This window comes from Pelmatolapia mariae, linkage group LG6, assembly GCF_036321145.2.
Source record: "Pelmatolapia mariae isolate MD_Pm_ZW linkage group LG6, Pm_UMD_F_2, whole genome shotgun sequence".
Lineage (NCBI taxonomy): Eukaryota > Metazoa > Chordata > Actinopteri > Cichliformes > Cichlidae > Pelmatolapia > Pelmatolapia mariae.
The window spans coordinates 18960454-18974132 of record NC_086232.1 but is presented as its reverse complement, the minus strand read 5'-3'; the positions used below and the strand labels follow the sequence as shown (position 1 = coordinate 18974132).

The window sequence follows — 13679 nt, the reverse complement described above, 5'->3', positions numbered from 1 at the left end:
TGGAGTTGATAAGACGTGAAGGTTAACATCTGCTGCCACCTGCTGGCTAAAATGGCCAACTGCCATATTTAAATTTTCATTTAACTACTTGCGTCTGTTATTAAAAAACACACACACAAAGAAAAAAAGTAACGAATCGCACATTTAAACTTCTGTGGCAAATTTTAGATGTTTTTGGGAAACGTTTTACTTTCTACATAAACCGACGGAAATACTGCGGTGGGCGGTGTCAGACGTCAACGGAAACGGAAGTGAATGAATGAAACGATGGCGATAGGTAACCTGTAATGTCTCCGTGCAACTGGGACGAGGTCAGAGTGAGTTTAGTTTTCACACTTTGTGGCTATTTTGTCCAAACTATGTCTTTAACAACTGCCTTCAACGATTACATTACGTGCTGACGTTAGAAAGAATAAACATTAGCCTGCTGCCCCCTAACTGCTGTAACGGTGACGTTTGTAAGCACCTCAGCTGGAAGTACCGCTGGATAAATTAACTGTAAGCCTCTACGCCCTCCCAGACCACCCTACCTTTGACACACAATGGGACAGTTTAGCCTCGCTCTCCTCCGCCACATCTCCTCATCCACTGCCCCCGCACTCACCGGGACGTGCCGCCTTCACAGAAGGCACTGCTTCACTGCTTCACGCCCTCAGTACCGGAGCATCGTCCCGCCTCACAGCTGCCAGCACAAACGGACTGAAAGCACAGCAGCCAGCCAGCACATACAGGACCTGAGTGGGCCTGAGCAGAGACTGCTGAATAAACTTTATGACGGGCTGATCGGAGGACAGCGGGCGTCTTTGGCAGAGTGCATCACTTTGGTGGAGACCCAGCATCCCAGAAAGAAAGAGCTGGCCCAGGTGCTGCTGCAGAGGGTCCTGGCTTACAGGAGGGAGCAGGAGAGCCATAATGGAGGGAAGCCAGTGGCCTTCAGAGTAGGTGTGTAGGCTTAAGTCTGTGGCGGTTTTCTGAACTCAGTGTTTCTTGTCTCTAAGTGTCTTTGAACCTAAAATGTATTAAAATAAGTACATTTTAACTAAGGCTACTGCCATTGTATGTGCATTATAACCTACAGATCACAGTGGAGCTATAAAGACACGAAACCATCATATGAAGACAATTTTACAACTGATGTTGTAAAATAGTTTCTCATCTCTCTCTTTTTTTTGTTACGATAAAAAATAAAGTCACAGCCAGGAAATATGTCCTAATGCTGAAATCGCCACCACAAGGATAGTGGTGCATTTTCCGGGGGGATGAATTCTCTGAAATTTTCAGGCTTTGCAAAGATTGCAGTGGGCTTATTTGGACCCTTTTGTGTTTTAGTTCGGGCCCCCGGGCCTTATGTTTAACACACCTTGTAGTATAAACACGTCACCTCTGCCGTGAATCCTTCATCAGACGGTTTCTGCAGCAGTGGCTCTGATGTTCTATGTGGTGCAAAGAAACAGTCACATAATTTTGCTTTCAGATTTCTTCAGACTTGACCCCAAAGTGAAGTGTGTGTTTAAAAAAAAAAAAAAAAAAAAAAAAAAAAAGAGTTTAAATTTTTACATTTTAAACTCTGCGTTATTAAAGTTTTAAAAGTAGAAACAACATTCAGATTATACTGTGTAGTTACTTTAACACATAAATTTAAATTAGGTTAGTAGAAATCAGCTCTTGGGGCTGTTTGGTGCCATCCATTACAGTTTAACCTCCCTCCCACAAGAATCATGACTACCATTTTTATGCAGATGATCCACAGTTGTACTTGTAGCTTTCCTCTAATGATCTAACCTCTGTTCACAAACTAATAAGCTGCATTAATGACCTTAACTGGTGGATGTCTTAAAACCTTTTAGAACTGAGCAGAGTCGAGACAGAAATACTTGTCCAAAAAAGTCAGAGACAAAAAAAACTGTTCATATTTATCATCCATTTCTCTGAAACACAGTGAACAAGTCAGGCATCATTTTGGACAGTGATCTCACTTTTGATAACCAGATCAATAAGGTTACCTGTCACTTATATCTAAAGTTAGAAATTACTATTTCAGACTGACTCCGTGCATTCATATCACAAAGGTTAGATTATTGCAAACTGCATCAACAGGACATCTTCAGCTTATCCAAAACACAGCAGCCAGAATCCTTACAGGTACATGAAAATTTGACCACATTACCCTGGTATTGAAGACCACTTCACTGGCTCTCATTACCATATAAAATCACTTCTGTAAGTTCACAAAGCTCTCAATGGTTTGGCCTTCCAGTACATGTCTGACAACCGAGTCAGACCTCTTAGGTCATTAGGTTCTTTTAACTGGTTCCGCAATCAGATCCAAGTAACCTGAAGGTGCGTTCAGTTACTGTGCTCTGCGTCTTTGGAACAAGCTGCCTGCTCACTTGAGATCAATTACATCTGTGCGTACATTCAATAACCGACTGATGTAATGGAATGTGCTACGTAAATAAAATTGTCATCGTCATTGTTTGTTGCAAACTGACGAGGTCTCTTTGATTTCTCAGGTCTGTCTGGACCCCCCGGAGCAGGAAAGTCCTCCTTCATCGAGGTGGTGGGGAAGATGTTGACAGGACGTGGACATAAAGTTGCAGTGCTGGCTGTCGACCCATCCTCCTGCACCACTGGGGGTAACCTCTGACACGTTCATCATCTGCTTTTACTGTGATACAGATGAACTATTATTATTTTGAGCTTTACAGCGCACAGGGAAATCTTATATAATGTTTAAAGATGCTGGCTTTAGGTTCAGGGAATATTGTGCTGTTTATGTTTGGCTGTATTAAAGTGCTTTTCCTGATTTGTGTATAAACAAACGATGACGGAGATAAATGTTCATATCGGTGAAAGTTTCAAATAACGAGGTATGTGCAAATAAGCAGACTGTTCCTTTGTGCTCTTGGTGTAAAGTCACTGAGCAGGGATCTTTTTAACACGGCCATTTCAGGTGCAGAGCCCCGCCCACCTGCTGTTCAAAATTGTTTGCAAAGGGCAGCAGAAAGTTGTCTAACACAGGTGGTGGCCTTAAAGAGAGAGAAGTTAAAACTGCTTGCTTTAAACCATTTATTTTCCATAAATGAATCAGGCTATTTTTATTTGAGAGAATATAAAATATAGAGCAGGAAACAAGCAGAATAGGTCCCCTTTGAATAGGCTGAAATCACTGAGCAATTACGAGCAGCACTGCACAGTAAAACTGCTGCCAAGTGACTCATCCCTCTTGCTGCAGGGTCTCTGATGGGCGATAAGACTCGTATGACTGAGCTCTCAAGAGACATGAACGCCTTCATCAGGCCATCGCCAACCTCGGGAACACTCGGAGGTGTCACCAGAACGACCAACGAGGCCATTGTTCTCTGCGAGGGAGCAGGTTACGACATCGTCCTTGTGGAGACTGTAGGTAAGATGCTGTGACGTGAACCCTCGGAGTAAGTGTGTTAAAGCCATAATCCCAGCTTTACCGTTTAGCTGATAGTGTCAGCAAGTATTTGTTCTTCTGCTTGCACTAAGTTTTTTTTTTTTTTTCAATGCAAACATAATTTGTTCAGTGTGATGTCTGATAGCAGCGCCAGTCATCAGGCACCTGCTCTGCGTCTCCAGGCTAAAATTTATTCACTGTGAGTGCTCTGAAGTTTGTGAAAGCTCATGATTATTCATCAGCTTTCATGATCCTCACCAGGACCAGCTTTCCTTCAAATTCTTTAGATCTTCTTTTTTGTTTTGTTAAACAGGTTCTAATGTGGTGCTGACAACGCAAACAGGAAAACTTTTAGTGTGACCGTTGGATGTCTCATTTGAAAAGCACGAGGCCGTATAAGACTATGTAGATTTAGTTTCAGATGAGAGGATACTTTGTCGTGCTATCACTCAGCAGTGATCGTTAAACTAGTCCCCTGTTTCTTCTTCTTTTTTGTTTTTCCTCCAGGAGTCGGCCAGTCAGAGTTCGCAGTGGCAGACATGGTTGACATGTTTGTGTTGCTGATTCCACCAGCAGGGGGCGATGAACTCCAGGTCAGTGAAAACAAGCCTGCTTCAGCTCATCTGTGGAGCTGGAACAAAGTAATCGACCAGTAAAATTTAGTCATTGTTAATTTTGTGCTAATGTGTAGGGGAATAAAACCAGTTTTTGATTGAGCTGTTGTCATTTATCAGCCACTGATTATGTGATATCAATGATCTTTAAATTCATCAGAGTTATAAAACCTAAACTAAATTACCTAATGAATATATTTATGAAACACTGTTTATAAGCAAAAGCAGATTGTGTGTCCACATTTTTTTTGTAAAGATAAACATGCTCACAATAACTATATGCTCGCCACTTAATTAATTAGGAAAATTATTCACTTCATTAGCCTTCCTCATGATGATTAATGCTACAGTGATTATGGTGGGACAGTAGGTAGCTGAAGTGGCATTTGTTTAAATTATAATAACTATTGGTAATGTGGAAACACTCGGACATAAACACATGAGGAAAGCAGCACACTTGAAAATTCATTCCAGTAAATTAGTGCTTAATAATCAACCTGTGTTACTCAGAGTCAAAATGTACAGTTAGCTCATGGTCTAAACATACCACCGTATATTTTTATATAGGTATGGGATTATTTGAGCTAATCATAGAAAACCTAACTATATCAGAGGTGTTGTAGTGTGCAAAAGTCTCATTTCTTTAAGTGGTCATGAGCAATATTTCTCCAGGCTTTCTGAAGGACTTTCAAAGTTTTCCTTTGCTTTTTCAGTCCAGTTCTCATACCTGGGGTTAGGGTTAAGGGTTGGCCATTTACTTTTGCACAGTACTGTACAGAAAGAAAATATTTATACAATTAGATTCCACCTATCTTTGATATCGACTGCAAAAATCAGCCATGTTGAATGGAAAGTCTTAAGACTTTTAAAGTCTCAGGCTTGAAAACAGCTCCATGCAGGACCCTTGAGGAGCTCAGGCATCGTTTAATCCTCCTCCTCTCTAATGACAAAATCTCTGTTCAGGGCATCAAGAGGGGCATAATCGAAAGGGCCGAGTTGGTCGTGGTGACAAAGTCAGACGGAGACCTGGTGGTGCCGGCCAGGAGGATCCAGGCCGAATACACCAGCGCACTCAAACTGCTCAGGAGACAGTCCAAATCCTGGAACCCTAAGGTGTGTGTGTGTGTGTAGTGATGTAATGATGCAAGGAGTCGGTAACAAGGATTTGGTGGTGTTTGGTGTTTGCCCTGCTGGGCAGCTGCAGCACATGGACCCAACACGATATCCCACAGAGAGGTCAGCTGACCCAGGAGGAGGAGGAGTGTGGGGGTGGGTCATCATAACATCATGGCATCAGTGCTGCAGTGTCCCACCTCACCCGCTCGCCTGGCTAGCCCTGTCCCTTTGTTTTCCCAGCCCAGTGCTGCATCTGCCCACCGGGCAAGCAGCCAGGAAGCACCCCCACCTACCAGCCCTCATCGCCCCCACCCCCCGCTCCCAATGCACTGGATACTCGGCTGCTGTGTCATGCATTTCACTGATTAGAAAAGTGCTCGTTCTCATAAAATCTGATAGGCTTCTCTTACAGCTCCTCTCTCTTTATGCTTCACGCTCGGCTTTGTTGTGCATATTCGTGTCTGTTTCCCGACTGTATGGCACAGATTTAGTCTCTTGCTCCGCTTTGCGTGGCACTATGATGTGACATAAATACTATTTTGACTTGATGATTAAATTCTTGGTGGCATGTGAGGCAACTTTTATGGTTCTCTTCACAATCACTTAATCGTTTGGTCTATGTTATGTAGGTTCAGAAGCACGACAAGTCGTCTTTAAATTTATCTTTGTTGTCCATCCAACAACCCAAAACCCCCAAAGACTGATTACACTGATGTCATCAGAAAAAAAATGGCAAACCTCAGACTTTGGAAAGTGAAACTAGAAAAAGGTTTTAGACATGTTGCTTAAAAAACTATTACATTCATATACACAGTGCATGCACATCATGAATTAGCTGTGATTAATCACATTTTTGGAAACCTGCGCTTAGTTTTACTAGTCACACCCAGCGCTGGTTATTGCCAGACTGGCTGCATCAAGAAATCACTTGAAACAGACTCTGATAAAGTGAAGCCGGCTAAAAGATCTCAAAGAGCAACACAATCTAAAGAAACTAAAAAACAGCTGAGAGATAAATTAATTGATGTCTATTAGTCTGGAAAGAGTTACAAAGCTGTTTATAAGGCTTCAGGACTGCAGTGAACCACAGTGAGAGCCATTATTCACAAATGGAGAAAACTTGGAACAGTGGTGAACCTTTCCAGGAGTGACCGGCCTACCAAAATTACTTCAAGAGCGCATCGAGGAGTCAGCCAGGAGGTCACAGAACAACCCAGAACAGCATTCGGAGAACCGCAGGCCTCACATGTCTCAGTTCATGTCAGAGTTCGTGATTCAACAATAAGAGAGAGTCTGGGCAAAAATGGCAACCATGAGAGAGTTCAAGGTGAAAACCACTGCTGACACAAAAAGAACACAAAGGCTCGTCTCACATCGCTGCATTGTCGAAGTCTCAAATCCAAGTGAGATTCTTTGGCGTGACCTTACAAAGGCCGTTCATGCTCGAAAACCCTGCAATGTGTCTGAATTAAAACAACACTGCAAATAAGAGTGAGACGAAATTCCTCCACAGTGATATGAAAGACTCATCGCCAGTTATTACAAACACTTGATTGCAGTTCTTATTACCAAGCCAGGAACAACCAGTTATTAGGTTTAGGGGGCAAATACTTTATCACTTAGGGCCGCACAGGTTTGGATAACTTTTTTCCCATCTAATAAACAAAATCATCGCTTAAAAACTGCAAAACTGCATATTGTATTTACTCAGGTTATCCTCGTCTGTTTTATGATCTAAATAATGCAAGTTTGACAAATATACAAAAAAAAAATTGAAATCAGGAACACTATGATTTTATGTCTCTGCTCTTTCGTATTTCTGATTTTATTTTGGTGCTTTTAGATTTAAATGTTGTTTCAGATGAGTTTCAAATCCCTTTTTGTAACTTCACAGCACTTCTAATATTGGTTTTGTGAGATTAGATAAATTAATCTTGATTTCAGTTTGAGCTTCAAGGCTACTTTATTGTAAAACCAGGAGACAGACAGACCGACGTCTTTGAATGGCATTTCCAAGACATGTTGGTTTAACACAAATCTATTATAGATGTCACAAAAGCGGTAGGGTTATTGACGCTTTCTTTGTTCCCTGGTGTTTTAGAAATGCGATACGAAATTCCTCAAGTGCCTCTTTAAGAGCTGTTGCATCCAGATTACAAGAAGCTTGTTTTCCCTCTCAGCTTTTAGTGGCTTCTTGATGATTTCTTAAGGAGGAACAATGAGAATGGCTTTAAAGCTTTCAATGCTGCGACCAGCGGAAACAAAACCAATGTCACGGTGGAGAGACGAATATTAGAAAGATGTGTAACACTTGAAAACCTGGAGAACTACAAGCATTTGTGTAACTAGATACCAGCAGAGGTAAGGCGGTCTGTGAATGTATTAAGTAGTTTTAAAAAGGTCATTTATATGAGAGAATATGCTGTAAGTACAGTAAGTCACATGATCTTTCTTCTTCTCACCTTAACGTTGTAACTGGAACATGTGTAAGTGGATTTTGACCACAGCTGCTATTTTCATTCTGAGCTGTTTAAGTGACACAAATTTGATTGTCAGCTGGTGTTTATCACTTCATTTAATAGAAGACGGTAAAGAAAGGATCTGCACATCTGAATGGAACTTTGTGTCTTCCTGTAAACCTGGAGCCCGCTTTCAACAAACTCAATGTTACTCTGAATTTCATCATGCGCTCTCGGATCTGCATTAAGCTCTGGGGAGAGACGTGCAGTCGAAGTACTAAACACATAAGTGACATTTATCCCCGGATTGCCTGCGTGAACAAGGTGTTAAGGACAGACGAATGCTTGATATTTGCGTAGTGACTTGACAGCGTCTTGTAGGCTGGAGGTGCACTGAAAGGAAAAAACCTTAAATGCAGAACTCCCAGACTCTGATGCATTTACCGCATCCAAAATGTTCTCTTAATGATCGCGGGGGTGAAAGCTTAATGCCGTTTTAAACTCCGTCTTCGGTTAAACCTTTATTTTTAGTAATAACCTCTACATTTATTGTGTATTGTGGGAAGCTCAGGTTGGCTTTTCCCAAGAAGACTTCCTGTTCAGCAGTCTGTACTGGTGAACCGGTAACCTGCTCAGGATTTAATCATCACTGGCATTTGAAAAACGTCAATGTAAATGTGCCACGGTTGGCTCAGCAGCGCATGTTGCACTTGTAGTTAAAAAATAAAACATTAAAGCTGAAGCCGACAGGAAAAAACAAGTCATTTTAAAACATAAAAACACACATGTATCGGTATATCAAAGTGAACGTATAAAGTTAGAAGCAAATGCTGTTGGTCGCATGGGGTCGAGCTCTGGTTTGTTTTCCCACCCCGGCGTGGTTTGTTTGGGGAGAACGTGGTGGTGGTCCCCCATCCAAGCTCAGTCAGACCCAACTAACAGGTGTATGCAAAAGACCTTCCTGTAGCCAGATGTGCAGGTATGCACGCATGCAGAGAACACAAAGTGCAGCAACTGTCCGTAAAACTAATGTAAATCCTGAAGCGGGCTGAATGTTTTAATGTGAACTATCTAATTATTTTAATTTCATTTTGACTTTTATTTTTACTTCAGTTTAGTTGCAGTTAGTTTTCAGAGAAGTATTTCTTACTACACTTTGAAAATGTTTAGTTTTAGTTTAGTTTTTATTAGTTTCAGTCTTTTATTATTTTAAGGAAAGTGTTTGAAAAAAAATTTTTTAAATTACAGAACGAGAGAAACACAAAACTTTTCAAAAGCGGTTGTCTCACAGTCTTGTAGACACCCTGAGTTTCAGTAAACACATTCATCAATGCCTCGGCATAGCATTTTCACCAAGCTAACAGATGCTGAAGCTAAAGATATTTCCTCTGTTTTTATTTTAGTTAGTTTTCCAAGTTCACAAAATCGTTTCAGTTCATTTCTTGGGGCGATCGTGGCTCAAGAGTTGGCAGTTCGTCTCGTAATCGGAAGGTTGCCGGTTCGAGCCCCGGCTCCGACAGTCTCGGTCATTTTGTCCTTGGGCAAGACATTTCACCCGTTGCCTACTGGTGGTGGTCAGAGGGCCCGGTGGCGCCAGTGTCCGGCAGCCTCGCCTCTGTCAGTGCGCCCCAGGGCAGCTGTGGCTGCAATGTAGCTTGCCATCATCAGTGTGTGAATGGGTGGATGACTGAATGTAGTGTAAAGCGCTATACAAATTTAGGCCATTTACCATTTTACAGGCCATTTACCATTTTACAGGCCATTTAATTTTTTTTTCAAAACAGCCAACATCTTACCAGCATCCAGATCTGTTGATTTGTCTTAAAAATTAAAAAAACAAAATCCTCCACTGTTCAGCTGTCACGAAGAGAGGAAACTGCCATAGAAGTCTAAAGTGTTTATATGGAGCTGTAAATGTGCTTTTTGATACTGTTTAACATTAGATTCAATGGGGATTGTTTCGGTTTTGGGGTCAGCCTCAAGTGGCCATTAGTGGAACTGCGGTTTTTGGCTCTCTTACTTAACCTTTCAGCTCTGGAACCTTTCAGCTTTCTTAAACATACTCTTCCAGAGATCTGAACTTACCTCTGGCAACTGCCGTCGTTTTCGTGGTACCGACATGACCTTGAAATGAAAATGATGATTTGCTTTAAAGACTTCATGACATACAGGAGGCATAAAAATCCATTTACAATATAAAACTTTCTCTGTTCTGTATATTTTGCTGTGATTTTGAAACGCTCATTTTGAACAGCTTAATCATGAATCTTCCCACCCCTCACCTTCTCCACCCACAGGTGGTGCGGGCTTCCTCGCAAACCTTCGAGGGCATCCCAGAGGTCTGGGCCAAGATGGAGGAATACTGGGAGGCCGCGCTGGCCAGCGGTGAGCTGCAGGGCCGGCGGAGGGCCCAGCAGAAGGTGTGGATGTGGAGTCTGATCCAGGAGAGCGTCCTGTGCCTTTTCCAAAATCACCCCGGTGTCAGAGAAGCTCTACCCCACCTCGAGGAGAGGGTCACCAAAGGAGCCATCTCTCCAGGACTGGCTGCTGACCTGCTTCTCAGAGCCTTTTCTTCATCCTCTTCATCACAGTAATCACTGGGACTGCACTGTCAGATAAGGAACAGATAGCTGATCAGGGTCACTCACTGAAAAGGAGAGTGAGAAAATGACCTTGGCTCTGCGGTTTGCACAAAAAGACTCGATCTCTGCTCTTTTAACACTTGATTTAAAAATTTAAATACGTGAGAGTCACCCACCCGTCTACAGAGGCTTCGCTTTCTGATTGCTTTCATCCAAGTCACAAGAGCAGGAAGAGCGCTGACAGTCGTCACTTCTCGTCAGCGGCTTTAAGAGCACTCGCGTTTGGCAAAAATGAGACGCGTTTCATTTGAGCTGCGAGATGTGAAACGCTGAAGCGACCGTCTCTTTTGGACACTACAGACAAGTTTTAACGAGATCAGTGAAGGAGGATTTAAAGGTCGTGTGGTTACAGTTGAAGAATAGTTTGAGCGGTATCTGTCACTATTATGAACGGCGTGTTACAGTAAAGCTGTGACTCGTTCCTCACGATCAGTAATATCAGTAATAACAGCCTATTTGTGAGCCACAAAGCGTCAATGAAAGGATCGGGCTTGGGTAGAATCGATTTAGTTAGGGCCCCGTGTTTCTGCTTCTGAACTACTGAAGATGTTGCTCTAATAACAGTTTTTCCTCAGGAAAGCATCAAGGCTTTGAATCTGTGTTTTTCTTTTTTTTTTCTTTTTTAATCCACTGTTTGGTTTCTATTAAAGAACAATTTGAATCTTAAGTGGACAAGTGAATTACATTAAATCTGCCGGCGCAGTTGGCCGAGCTCTTCTACCGCTGCGTGTTTGCTCACGATATGAAAAAGGGCCGAGTGATTAATGTTACCTCTACGAATATTAGCCCTGAGATTTGTCAAAGATTTAATGACATTTCTTTTCGGCTCTCCGGAGCCAGAAATGTCAGCGCTGGGCTTCGTCTGAATGACTCAGCTGTACGGTTGCTTCGAATTCAGGCAAAACACACTTTAATATTTCCAGAATTAAGTTCATACTGCGCTGCGCTCCCGGACACCACCGGAGAACTGAACACAAAGAGAAGTCACGCACTCATAACGCCGGTGCAGCTACTTTATTACTTTATTATTTAAAGAGGCTGCTGCAGCTGCTTTATTCAGGGACCCCACAGCAGACGCCGGTGTCAGCGGCATATTCTTATACAGTCTAATCTATACACAGGGTATTTCCCACCCATTATGCATTCATAGGCTGCACCTGTTATTTTTAGTGTCTGTTAATCCGTCAGCTATTTTTTTTTAATATATAAACTGATGTAAACGTATACATCATAATTTCCAGACTCCAAACTGACATCTGAAGACTGAAGGAAAGCCTCGCTGTGGCCTCCAGTTTCAGTCCAGGAGCCACAAATTCACCGGGCGAGCAGGTGGCGTGGACGTCCAAGTGTGTGAATGCGATGACTCGAGAACTAGGCGACGTAGGATTTTCAAATTGATGCCATAGGTGCATCTACTAAAAATCTCAGATGAGTTCAAATCCCGGTGACCTCGATCTAAAGGTCAAGGTCAGAGGTCAAGTTTTCTGAAAGTCTAAAAAATCCCTTTTGTAACATTCTTGTCCCAGGTTGCCCTGTCGCTACCCACCGGTTGTGGCAGATGGCCGCCTGTCCCTGAGCCTGGTTCTGTCAGATGTTTCCTCTTGCTCAAATGGAGCTTTTCCTTCCCACTGTCACCAAGTGCTCGCTCGCAGGGAGTCGTGTGATTGTTGGGGGTTTTTCTCTAATACTGTAGAATCGTTACCTTGCAGTGTAAAACGCCCTGAGCTCACTGAAAATGCCAATAAATGCTAAAACATCAAGTTTAAAAAAAAAAAGAGTAATATATCTATGAGATATGAAATAAAACACAAGAGGTCGGCAGGCTGTTTGATTTCTGTAACCATCATAGTCCAACTGTCGAGGCTGTCAACACAATGATGTTGAAGAACTCCCTTGTTTTTGTCCCGTTGGTCTAATTGTGAGATTGTGTACATGTGGCATTAAATTTGTGTAAACTTGCTGGTACTTCTGACACACAGTAAGTCACTTAAACTGGTATTGAGAGCTTATTTCTATGAGTCTTTTGGAAGAACTATTACCTTTTCCATTATGGGCTGGTTCTTATATAGCAATTCTCTACTTGAGCACTAAAAGCAGTTTTTACAACACAAGCATTTTTTAGTACATCCAAGTCCTTTCTATCCAACATTCACACTCCGATGAACGCATCGGGATCACCAGGAATTGAACCCCCGACCTTTCAATTAGTAGATGTCCTGCTCGACCTCCTGAACCACAGCCACTCTTAAGCTTACAGCACCTGGTATTCCCAGGCGGTCCATCCGTGTACTAACCAGGACCGACCCTTGCTCAGTGTCCGAGATCAGGCGTGCTCAGGGAGGTATGATTGTAATCCTGCTAGAACAAGGTCCTGGGTTCAAATCCAACAGTTTTTCAGTGTGGAGTTTGGATGTTCCTCTCCGTGCCTGAGGGAGGTCTTTCCAGGTAATCAGGCTTCTCTTCCCAAAAAGACAAGCATACGGAAGCTTGTTTCTGCCACTGGGCAGATAAAACAGGTCATCTATTAGTCAAAATTTCAACTCACCCAGAAGTTTGACTCATTAAGTTTTGCAATAATAACTTGAAATTTTCACTCATCTCTACCTTTTCAAATAATTTTCTTTTTGTGGGAGAAACAAGACCCTCATCAACAGTGAGAGGAGAAACACTACAGGTGACTACAGAAAGAAAACTGTTTAGATCACCATGAAAATTTCCTGTCTGTCTAATACTCTGTATTGCAAGTTTTATGAAAATGTATTTTTAAGCATGTAAATGAGGCATTATCAGTCTTAATATTTGCATTTTTTTCAGATCATAAATGGAATTGGACAATGACGAAAGCCAATGTCATTAGAGTCTTTATAAAATCTGTTTTCATCATTTTATAAATCAGAAAAAAATGAATAAATGTTCATAAATCAGTGTCTGAATGCTGTATAAATAAAATCCATCTGTTTAAAAAAAAGCAGCTTTAGAAATATAAACAAAGTTTGATGTAAGAGCTGAGTTGGAGATTTCTTGCTTGGAATAAATAAAATTACTCTGAATGTGGCCTTTCAAGCTTCGTGTTGTAATATCACGTCACTGAAAAACTAATATTTATGGTTTCAAATAAAACGTATCACCATGGATATCATATGCAAATGTTCTCATTAAATATGCACACATTTGCATAAATGTCCAAGAGAAAAAGTACAATAAGCTCCTGAATTTGTATTTTAGATATTGTCTTTCTGCTAGTGTGGAAGAATGGCACATCTGACTTACTTATGCCTGAAATATCTCACCTTTAAAAGCCGGCAGGTGTAGTTTGAAGCAGTCACATGATCAAGAAGGCGTGATTCATTTCCTCCAGGTCACTAAGAACTGGATTTGCTTTTATACACTATGTAAATAATCTTTATCATACAATCAGTGCTCT

The 13679-nt window shown here is 41.8% G+C and overlaps 1 protein-coding gene across 1 annotated transcript; it reads left to right on the top strand.

Moving 5' to 3' along the window:
• The first annotated feature begins 261 nt into the window (after positions 1–261).
• mmaa (metabolism of cobalamin associated A) lies at positions 262–13305 on the top strand. Its single transcript, XM_063476092.1, has 6 exons — positions 262–942; positions 2514–2636; positions 3236–3406; positions 3932–4017; positions 5002–5151; positions 9911–13305. The coding sequence occupies exons 1-6, from the start codon at positions 543–545 to the stop codon at positions 10205–10207; spliced, it is 1227 nt and encodes a 408-aa protein (XP_063332162.1). The 5' UTR covers positions 262–542; the 3' UTR covers positions 10208–13305.
• The last annotated feature ends 374 nt before the right edge of the window (positions 13306–13679 follow it).

Bases quoted from the DNA above. Each gene is read 5' to 3' on its own strand.
- mmaa (XM_063476092.1), top strand. From the start codon at position 543: ATGGGACAGTTTAGCCTCGCTCTCCTCCGCCACATCTCCTCATCCACT. The intron at 2,637-3,235 runs GTAACCTCTGAC...CTCTTGCTGCAG, and splicing joins ATCCTCCTGCACCACTGGGG to GGTCTCTGATGGGCGATAAG. The intron at 4,018-5,001 runs GTCAGTGAAAAC...ATCTCTGTTCAG, and splicing joins CAGGGGGCGATGAACTCCAG to GGCATCAAGAGGGGCATAAT.